This window comes from Pristis pectinata, chromosome 31 (genome assembly GCF_009764475.1).
Source record: "Pristis pectinata isolate sPriPec2 chromosome 31, sPriPec2.1.pri, whole genome shotgun sequence".
NCBI classification, from domain to species: Eukaryota; Metazoa; Chordata; class Chondrichthyes; order Rhinopristiformes; family Pristidae; genus Pristis; species Pristis pectinata.
This window is the reverse complement of record NC_067435.1, coordinates 12800888-12811589: the sequence shown is the minus strand read 5'-3', so window position 1 is coordinate 12811589 and position 10702 is coordinate 12800888. Positions and strand designations below refer to the sequence as shown.

Sequence of the window (10702 nt, the reverse complement as noted above, 5' to 3'; positions counted from 1 at the left end):
CATCTATGGAGGGAAATAAACAGTCGGTGTTTCAGGTAAGTGCATTGACAATTTAATACAATATCAATGGGGTTTTGTGCTGTTGGCTCACATGCAGAAGGAACAAGAGTGCTCTATCCATCTGTCCTAGTGTTGTTACAACAGAAATACAGATCTGCACCCCTTTGAGTTAAGGCTGGTATGTTAACTCAGTGCTTCACAGAAAACATAACTTGGGGTAGGAGGAGTTTCCTCCTGATGGCTAGTGACTGGTAAATTTGAGAACACGGTGATCAAAACTGAGATAAGTAAAGGTTGTGATTCCCAGAGAATCACTAAATCCCTAGAAATAAACCGGCAGAGGTATTCTAGAAAGTCTTCAGATTGGCTGCAGTGTAGAAGAGATTCACCCCGTTACAGATTACACAGATCAGGTTACACACCATGCTGATAGCATAATACTTATTATAGCGATAACTCAGCTTCCTGTACTTAGCATCTCTCTTCTTCAGCTTGCTGTAGGCCTCTTGGTTGGTGTCAGGTCCCACCTCCTGTCCAAGGCTGTGCTCCAGCTCAATCTTTTCCATCTTGTACCTAATCTCATTTCTGGTTTGACTGAACCATTGAGCGTTGAGCCCGGAGAAGATCACACAGACAAAGAATGATGTGATCTGCCAGAAGACAATTACGATGGCAAGATGAGTTAAATAATTAGACCACTCTCAAGTTACGACCCCCTTTCTTCCACCCTCATCAGCCTTCCTGGGCCCATTCATTTCCAGCTCCTGTTCTTGCCCCAGAGGCTTGTACAGGGGCTCCCCGGGTTATGAATGACCTGAGTTATGGAAATTCAACTTTACGTATGTACTGCCATACATTTTTAAAGCTTTTTTCAAGCTAGTAATAATAATAAAAATGTTTCATGGTATTCGTTAATTACTGGATACAGTGTATATTCCATTAGTTTAATTATGGGTAGTGTCAGGGTGATTATTCAATGAAATGAAAGAATTATAGCAAGTGTATGTAGAGCGGTATGACATGGGTAGCAATAGAAAATGGATGATTCTGACTTATGGAGAAATTGGCTTACAGACAGCTCTCAGGAACGGAATCGTTTTGTAACCCGGGGACTGCCTGTACTGCTTTTCTGCAAGGGGTCAATGACAGCTGCTTCCATATCCAACTTTTCTGACATTGTGGGAAGTACAAAACGCAACTGGGACAAATATGCAAATACTTGACTGAGTTTGGGAACTATAGTGGACAAAGAACAAAGTATTGCTCACCTCCTGGTGGCCTTGTGCACTAGAGTTCCAAATTGCTACTACCACTTTTGCACAGATTGTAGTTTAAGAACAACACCTCGTATTCTGCCTGGATAGTCTACAACCCAATGGCATGAACATTCATTTTTCCAATCTTAGGTAACCCCTTCCCTCCCCTTCTTCCAATCCTCCCATTTTTGTCCCCTTTCCTAAGCCCCACCCCCGTCACCCATTGTCATCCCCCTCCTCCTGCTAGTTCCCTCACCCACTACACACACAGTTCACCCACAGGTTTCCACCCCTTCTCCATCTGGTTCTGGTTCTGGTTCTGGTTCCACCTCTCCCCTGATGGTTCCCATTATCACCCTTCCTTCCCTGTCAGATTCCAGCACTGGGAGCTCTTTGTGTTCCTGCTCATCTCCCTCCACCTTCATTGTCCCCTCCTTCCCCCCCCCCCCACCCCCCCAACCTCGCTCCATCTGCCTCTCTTTTTTTCTTTCTCCATCCATGATCCACCTGGCTCTCTTCCAACTCCACGCTCCCCCTCCCCTACCTGACTCAACCCTTCACCCCTCCTCAGTCCACCAGTCAGCTCGGGCTCCGGTCTTGCCCCTCCTCCTCTACTATCTGTCTCTCAGTCTCAGTCCTGATGCAGGGTTTCAGCCTGAAATGTTGACAATGCCTTTCTCCTCACAAATGCTGCTCGACCCACTGAGTTCCGCCACTAGATTGTTTGTTGCTGCAGTTTGTGTTGTCTTATATCTGCCATTACTAACTGCCAAAGTTAGGGTTAACTGCAGTTAACATATCTCCTCTAATCTCTCCTGGCCTAAATTTGCTCATTTGCGGTGTGGTGGGGGAGGACACAGCAACTAACCTTTATTAATAGGGAGGGGTGGGGTGTCAAAAAACCTCCCCTTGAATCTCACACTCTTTCAATTATCCAGCGAGCAAGAACAATGGAGAAGGCTGGGGTCGGTTGTGCTGCAATCACTGCATGGCTCACACTAGGAAAGATCAAAAGATCATTCTGCTGCACAGGGAGCAATAGTCGATAGTAGGAGTTTTCAGGAGAGCTGAGGAATAACTCAAGTAAAAGAGTAATTGTTCTCTAAGTATTGAATACTATCTTTAAGCTCCCTGTACTTTAGGCATAAATTGTCTCTACATTTTCTCGGGTGTTCTGGTTTCCTCCCACATTCCAAAGACGTACGGGTTAGGAAGTTGTGGGCATGCTATGTTGGCGCCTGAAGCGTGGCGACACTTGTGGGCTGCCCCCAGAACACTATGCAAAAGATGCATTTCACTGTGTTTTTCGATGTACATGTGACTAATAAAGATACCTTATAAAACTAAATAACTGTACACTGGTGCCGTGCTTACACACAGGATGCATTCCCCGTAGTGTGTGCGCAAATGGACTCAGTGCTGGAATGGATCATTATGGTATGTTATATATGGAGACGTGATACCGACAGTGTGCTGTGCTGGAGACCTGGGACAGACCCCTGCCCTCCCCTGTTGCATGTTGCTTTGACAGGAACTTGGCGAAGATGCCTGTTTACCCAATGCTGCGCGCTGCAGTTGTAGGAACCTGGTGCAAGTCCCCGCCCTCCACTGGGGCTCCTGCACCAATGAATCACCCACAGCTCGATGTGGATAGGCTACTTGTGAGGGCTGAAATTCGGTGAGCTGGGATGAGCGGTGTGGCCTCTCGGTACTGAGGCATGGGCTCAGGGTTCCACCCTGGCAATCACAGTGAGTGCGGCCCATGTGTTGACACACCACCCATTTCCTACTGTCTTTCTCATCAGTCCTCATGGATGTGATGGAAACTGCTGTTTTGTTTGCCTGCATACCTCTTCCCCAGCCCTGAGACTTCTTGCCCCACTGCTTTTCAGCAAGGGGTCAATGAAAGCTGCTTCTATATCCATGCGGAGGTACAAAACACAACTGGCACCCCAGTGCTGGTCTGCATGTCATGCCAGCCTGAGCCCCGCAGCTTGGTGCTGAGTGTCTGCATTGCTCAGCCTGGCTCACTCAACTCCAACCCTCACAGGCAGCCCTCCACACTAAGCTGTCGAGTGATTCACTGGTGGAGTGCCTGTGGAGGGGAGGGGTTCCCAGCACAACAGCATGCAGCGCAAGTGGTTGTGTTGTACAGTGGGGTTGTCGTACAGTGGGGTATGTATCTGTGAATATTCCAACTAGAGGACGTAGAGCACTATAACAAATCTGCGCTCTGCTGGGTCGCGCAGTGTATGTCATCTCTGTTTTGTTGCTCGGCCTCATATATCGTTCTCTCTCTAAGTTACCCAAATATTGCCCAAGTTACCTGTACCGCTTCAGCCTTGTTGAGTAACTCGTGTGGGTGATACAGGGCATAAAGAGCCAGATTAATGAAGGATCCTCCCAGGACACTGTAGTGATAGCAGGGAATCAGTTGGCTCTGCACCTGGCTGAATGCATGTTTGCTAACATTGTTCATCAGAACAAAACCTGAGGAGACAAAGTACAGTTTTAATAATCCTTAAATTCTAATTGTTTATCACACTGGTTCAAACTCAGAAAAGGTTAATTTAGAATTGACATTAAGAAATTCCACTTCAAAGAGTGACCAACAAGTGGAACACGTATTCGAAAGGAGTGGAAGATAGGAGAACGCTGCATCGGCTGCGATGATGAGGGTCTTACTATGCAGATGAATGAGGGTGAGCCCAATGGACCTACACATGAATAAATGTTTCATAGATTTCCAGCCCACTTCCAACTCCCACTTGGCATCTCCTCTTTGTCAACTCAGCTACGATCAGGAATTCTGGAGCTTTCGGGAATTTACAGCCATGTAATTCTTATTGTAATTACAGTCATGTAAAAAAAAACTTACTTTGCCACTTACAAAATAAACAGTACCAAAAGAAAAAAATTGACCAAATAATTTGAAAAATGCAAACAAAAATCTGCAGGCTATTAGAATTCTTGTAAATATTGCTCATTTTGGATGTGCTGTTAGCTTAATGTTCAATACTGAAGCTGCATAAATATTTAGAAATGTTGTGGGTACATAACTGTGGTAACAAATACTGTGTGTGCAGTAAGTAGAACACTCTGCATCGAGTCCCTAACAATTTTTGTCAAAATCTGACACCTTTCATGGTGGCAGTGACCCAGCTGTGGCACGGGGTCCGATTGGGCTGGTCTATAATTGGGAGGAAGGGGGAGCATGCCCCATTACTCAGTAATGCATTTAACCGTTCCACTTTCCCTCTGCCCTCTATTTCCACCCTCATTTTCCCTCACATCCATACAACACAGGCTGCCATCTGCGAATGTGCAGGTTGGGGTCTATTGTCTTAAATGGAAGCAAACCATGACAGCAATTTCTTAACGTGAAGATGTCTTGATCTGGTAAATTGTTTTAGTGATTTGGTATTAGGGCAAATCAAAGCTCCCATTTAGTGCAACAGAAACTGATGAAGTATAACTTGTGTGAAGTATAATTTCTAGGCTTGTGTTTTTCCAGCTCTGTGTCAGGCTCAGTTTTCGGCAGAATTCTGATCTGCATACTCAGTCATCTGCTGGAGCTCCTGATCACTAGCCAAAGGTGAGTTGCTGTTGTGCTCAGTATCACATGCACCACTTACAGCTGATTCAAGGGTTCTGAGGATGGAGCAGAACAGAACATCAATTGTAGAATTACTAAAGATGTTTTCTTAAGGAAACTACTGCAGTGAAGAATGAATGTAAACAAAATTCAAATTTAAAATAAGTTGCAAAATTAGAAAAAAGATTCAAGCGTTTAAAGTAAATGAAAAAAATGTTCATGACAAGGTCAAAAACACCATTTTTGAAAACTGTGACCTAATTAACTCTGTAATGCTGACTCCTTCCCTAATCTTACCTGATATGAATGAGACCCATATCTGCATGCCCCATGTGGTAGACAGTATGACCAGATGAGTGGCTTTGACCAGAGTAGTAGGATCTCCTTCTGTTGGCATTCTGTAGTCTAGATTGAATGAAAATGAGTTCAACGGTGAATTTCCCAGCTCCAGTCTCCCTTCCTTCCTGGCAATAATGCCTCACTGATTGTCTAAGTGATGAACATTAAAAGAAAAGGCTAAATGAGGGTCATCTCTCAGCAATACATTGGGGTGGATGGCAGAGCCACTGCATCATAGCTCCAGGGACCCAAATCCAATCCTGACCTTGTGTTCTGTTTGTATGGAATTGGCACGTTCTCCTTGTGACGGCATGGGTTTCCCCTTGGTGCTCAGATTTCCTCTCACATCCCAAAAACGTGCAGTTGCTAGTTTAATTGGGCATGATAAATTGCCCCTTTGGAGTCGTCGTATCTGGGAGGAGTGGATCAGAATTTGAGGAGGAATAAAATGGGTTATGATAGGATTTGTGTAAAAATGGGTACGATGGTTGGCAAGGCCTCTATGGGCCAAAGGGCCTGTTTCCATGCAACATTATTCTATGAATCTAAACACGTGGCCTTCAGTCAGCCTTGCTCAAAGGTAACACTTGCCTTTGACTCAGACAGTTTAATGTTTAAAACCCCTTTCAGAGACTTCAGCCCCAATCCACACTGACGCTCCCAGTGCAGTATTTAAAGAGAGTTGAACTGTTGGAGGGCCAGTACTGAGGGAATGCAGCACTGTCAGAGGGGCTGTATTGAGGTTTTGCTGTTCTGCTTGAGAACCAGCAAAGAGGGAGTCTTGCATTGTCAGAGGGTCTGTACTGAAGGAATGCTGCACTGTCAGAGGGGCAGTACCGTGATAGCGCTGCACTGTCAGAGGGCCTGGACTGATGGAGTGCTGCACTGTAACAGGGCCCAATGTTCCCAGTACAAGGAGTGTTGCCTTGCTGGAGAGTCTGTGACTTTGCAGTGTCAGACGGGAATTGCTGAGGAGCAGTATTGGGACTTTGCCAGCAGCAAATTAGCTTCCTGATGTTTCTCACAACATTGACTTCATGAACCACAATAAAATTTGGGACATCCTGAGCTTATGAAAAGCAATACAGTAAATGCAAACCTGACTTGCTTTAGAATTAACTTTTCATTACACGACTGCTTGAATCCCAAAAACTGTGAAACAACCTGACAGTTGACCACAGTGATGAGGCAGTAATGAAGAATCAAACGAGACACATAAATAACTGAGGCTGTTCAGTTAGATCATGGCTGAGACATAAAAAATTCTGCAGATGTTGGAATCTGGAGCAATACACAAAAACTGCTGGAGGAACTCAGCAGGTCAGGCAGCATCCATGGAGGGAAATAAACAGTTGACGTTTCGGGGCCGAGACTTCATCGGGACTGGAATGGCTGATCCAGGACCTCACATCCAGTTCGCTGCTGATTCCTGTTTCCTGAGATTTTCTGTGTTCCACATTCTGTCACTCTGAGTCTTGAATATACTTAACACCTGAGCATCCACAGCCCTCTATGAGGAGGAACTGGCAAGATTTACAATCTCTGAGTAAAAAAAAATTTCCCTTCATCTCTGTTCCTAATGACCGATCCCTTATCCTGAAACAATGACCAAACTCTCCCAACAGAGGAATCATTAACCATTCTCTTTTACCTGCTATTTTTCGCTAGTTTTTATCTGTGGTGGTACGCAATTTACCCTCTGAAGAACCTGTCTGTACGGTACGACTACGTCTCTCTGCGGCTCTATGTACTTTTCCTTGCTTAGGTCATAGTTACACAGCACATTGCAAGTTTCAGCTGATAACGTTCAAACTGAAAGCAAACAAGCTTTAACCTCCAAGGCAAATATGGCTGAGAAGTACAGATAACATACTGCCGAGTATATTAAGCAATACGCAATTTCTTCCCTCAAGACACTGACTCATTAAACGGTTTTCCCATCCCCAAATATCATCCCCAAAAATGCCATTAGTGTAACAATAACTGGTCAAGTGACAGCTAAAAACACTGCTCAGTTATTGACATCACAGATGACACTGCACCACATTAGTGAAAATGAATGATTTAGGGTTAGGATTACAGTTATAGAAACTGCTGTTGACAACATAATCTGCTAAAAATGCCTCTGTAATACCTCCAATATATTTTAGCAGGTCATCAATGAACAAACTTCTGTAGATTGTTCACCATTCCCTCCGTCTTATACCAAGCCGTTGGCCTATTAGTCACAGTTTTTGTTGATTACTGCTCCACATTACTTAGAATAAGTTTTAAAATAAAAATGGAAAATGCTAGAAATACTCAGCTTCAACAGAGTAAGAAACAAAACTGAAGTTACAGGTCGATGAAAACTGATGAATTGATCAAAAATGTTTGTCTTTCTCTCCAGATGCTGCCTGGCCTGCTGAGTATTTCTAGAATTTTCTCTTTCCCTCTTGGATTTGCAGCATTCACAGGATTTTATTCTCTGCAGTTGTTGAGTCAACTGAGCCCCAGTTTAAGGGATTAGGCTTTGGGATTAAGGGACTGGAGTGGGGAAGGCAACAATTTGGGATTAACATTTAGGTGGCATCTAGGAGGTTCAAAATTCAAGGTAGAGTGCTGACGGGCACTGTCAGATGGGGACGGTGTTTCTGGATAGGAGCTGGGTGAGGGACAGTAGGAGCCAGCAATGACAATGTGTGGGGGCAGCAACAAGGATGGGTAGAAGCAGTGATTGACAGAGGGAAGGTGGCAATAAGGGAGGCAAACACCTCATTTCTGTTGCTTTGCCCCTCTTCCCCCCTCTCCCTATCACTGCCTCCCCTCTTCCTTATTGCTACCTTCCCTCTGTTTCACCTTGTCAAGGATATTGGTAGCTAGCCTGTCTCCTGAGATGGAGACAGAGAGATCCAGAAAAGGGAAGTCAAAGATCGACCATGTGAAGGTGAGGACAGGGTGGAAATTGGCAGCAAAAACAATGAAATAGTCGAGTCCTTCATGAGGTCAGAAAGCAACGCCAATGCAGTCAAAGAGTTGAGGGAATCGGCCTGGGTCGGACTGAAACCAAGACTATTCCACATGTCCTACAAAAAGGTAGGCATAGCTTGGGCCATGTGAGTGCCCATAGATCTGGAGAAAGTGAGTGGAGTTGAAGAAGTTGTTCAATGTGAGAACAAGTTCAGCCAGCTGAATGAGTCTGTTAGTGGAGGGTCCTCTGCTCAAGAAAGAAGCGGAGGGCTCTCAGACTATCCTAATGTGTAAAGGGATTGTACGTCTGTGGCAAAGATGAGCCTGTTGGAACCAGGTAATTGGAAATGGAATCAGAATGTCATGGATATAACTGGACCAGAGGAGAAAGGTTAGAGTCAAAGGAGGAAGAAATAAGTTTGGTGGAGCTGAAACAATGGGTCTGCCAGGGGAGTCCTGCTTGTGGATTTTGTGCAGGAGATAGGAGTGGGCTGTATGATGCTGGGGCACTATCAGGCTGGAAGCTGTGGAGGGAAGACCTTGTGGGGAAATGAGATAGGTTATCCAGCTCCTGTAAATGTCTCCAGCATATTCCGTTTTATTTCAGATCTCCAGCATCTGCAGTTTAAAAAAATTTTTTCACCTACTGTAAATTCACCCTTAGTGTAGGGTAATGGGAAAAAGACCTGAAATGTGAACTGTTTCTCTCTCCACAGATGCTGACTGACCTGCCGAATATTTACAGCACTTTCTGTTTTTAATTCAAAAGGGGAATTGGTGGGCGTGTAAGTCGCAGGGGCACAGGGCAATGGGAGGGAGATGGGACTGTTCCCCTGGGAGCCGGCATGGACCTGATAGGCCGAATGGCCTCCGTCTGGGAACAGTCACGGCCTGTCACACCGCTACTTCCCCTGGAGTTGTCGTCCAAATGCAGCCGCAGAGAGCGGATAATTTACACGGTGGCCCGACCTCGACCCTTCCCCGCAACCTTCGGCCGCTCCACTGGCTCTTATCACTCACCTACTCGACGCACTCGCCCGCTCAAGCCGTGGCAGCTGATTGACAGGCTCCTTATTCAATCAGTACAACGGGATCCTATGATTGACGCCAGCCAAACCAATCACAGTTGCGCGGGCGGGACCTAGAGTCCCGCAACCACGATTGGCTGACCCACAGGTTGCGCGGCAAGCCACCCGCAAGCTCAGTTACGGAAGCTGGTGTGTAACAAATGAGTCATCGGCGACGTAATGCGCTTGTGTTTAATCATACGGTTTGAAGTCTGGTGGGCGTGCGTGCAAAGCTAGTACCGGTGAGTGAGAGCTTAAACAGAACAAAAACCGCAAGTCTCAAGTTAAAAGACAGCTCATTTTAAGTGAATATAATTTAGAATCTAAAATGTGAAAATATGCAATATTCATTATACCTATACTATATTCAAACAGCATGTCCTAAATGTGAATTAACACTGGATTTTTTTGCACTACTCTATTGATTGTAACAAGGATGGAATACAGAGTCTTCCAAGTACGAAACCATCACAACTTGGACATACATCACCTCTGCATGGATGTTGGGTCACATGGGAGCACCTTCACCAAATGACAAATGGTTCACCACCCAACTTCTCAGGGCAACTAGACGTGTTAACATCACCCACATCCCACAGAAGACAATGGTTTAGAAACAGGCTGGTGAATAATCTATTTCCCAAGAATATGACAAATAGACTAAAAATCATCAGTTGCCTGGATCTCTGGGTCTTCCAAACTATACATGATAATGTTTCCACCAAATCATCAATTCCATTAAGACTATCTGTAGCATGTTAAAGTCAAAGTCAAATTATAAACTCGCAGTATGTATGCTGAAGGGAAACGTCCCATGGGACCAACTGTTTTGACATGGTAGTAAATAGTAAAAGGCTCGACAATATGATGGTTCTGGGCTTCCAAAAAATATTTCACAGGGTCCCTATTTAAGCAAGTCAGTGCTCTGAGAATCCAGAATAAAAGCTGGAAGTGAAAGGAAGGTATTAATTAATAGAGATGAAGAGGTGCTTAAGGGAGGAAGTATGACAGGCTAAGGGAGAGGAGGTGCAGATGAATATTGAAAATTGTGGCTGCAAGCACTTGTATACTACAGATTGGATGTTACTTCATGTGTCTGCCCTATTGTTCTCTCCATGTTAAGTGAAGATTTAGCTTCGAAATCTTTTCAGAGATTGGTTGTTAATTAAACAGTCAGATTCTTCAGCCCTGCGCCAGTTCTAAGTTGCTGCTAGGTGCCAGCAAAGCCAGCCACCTGCTTGGAGACCAATGGACACCACAGATGGGGCAAGAAGGGCTTGCTATGCGTCCAGAGTCATCACCATGGGTATCTCTGGTGAGGGAGGTGGCACCACGTCCTGCTTTGTACCCTTCTCCAGCTGAAGCAGCCCTTTATCCCAAGGTTAAGCATTTGACATTAGTGGCTGAACAATCCACTGCTTGGCAAATTCTACTTCACAGTGATAAGAGAAGCTATGAATCAGTAACAGTAACCATGAAACTACCAAATTGTCTTT

General features: G+C 45.0%; 1 protein-coding gene across 3 annotated transcripts; it reads right to left on the bottom strand.

Annotated features, from left to right (window-relative positions):
* Window positions 1–29: 29 nt before the first annotated feature.
* LOC127584889 (transmembrane protein 205-like) lies at window positions 30–9188 on the bottom strand. Of its 3 annotated transcripts, none has more exons than XM_052041864.1 (4): window positions 9160–9188; window positions 5149–5256; window positions 3583–3746; window positions 30–650 (listed from the first exon to the last, which is right to left on the bottom strand). In XM_052041864.1, exons 2-4 carry the CDS (start codon window positions 5246–5248, stop codon window positions 348–350), a joined length of 567 nt encoding a protein of 188 aa, XP_051897824.1. In that variant the 5' UTR covers window positions 5249–5256; window positions 9160–9188; the 3' UTR covers window positions 30–347. The 3 variants fall into 3 exon arrangements, with proteins under 3 accessions (XP_051897824.1, XP_051897826.1, XP_051897825.1); XM_052041866.1 differs by lacking the exon at window positions 9160–9188 and adding an exon at window positions 9109–9119; XM_052041865.1 differs by lacking the exon at window positions 9160–9188 and adding an exon at window positions 6842–6961.
* Between the last annotated feature and the right edge of the window lie 1514 nt (window positions 9189–10702).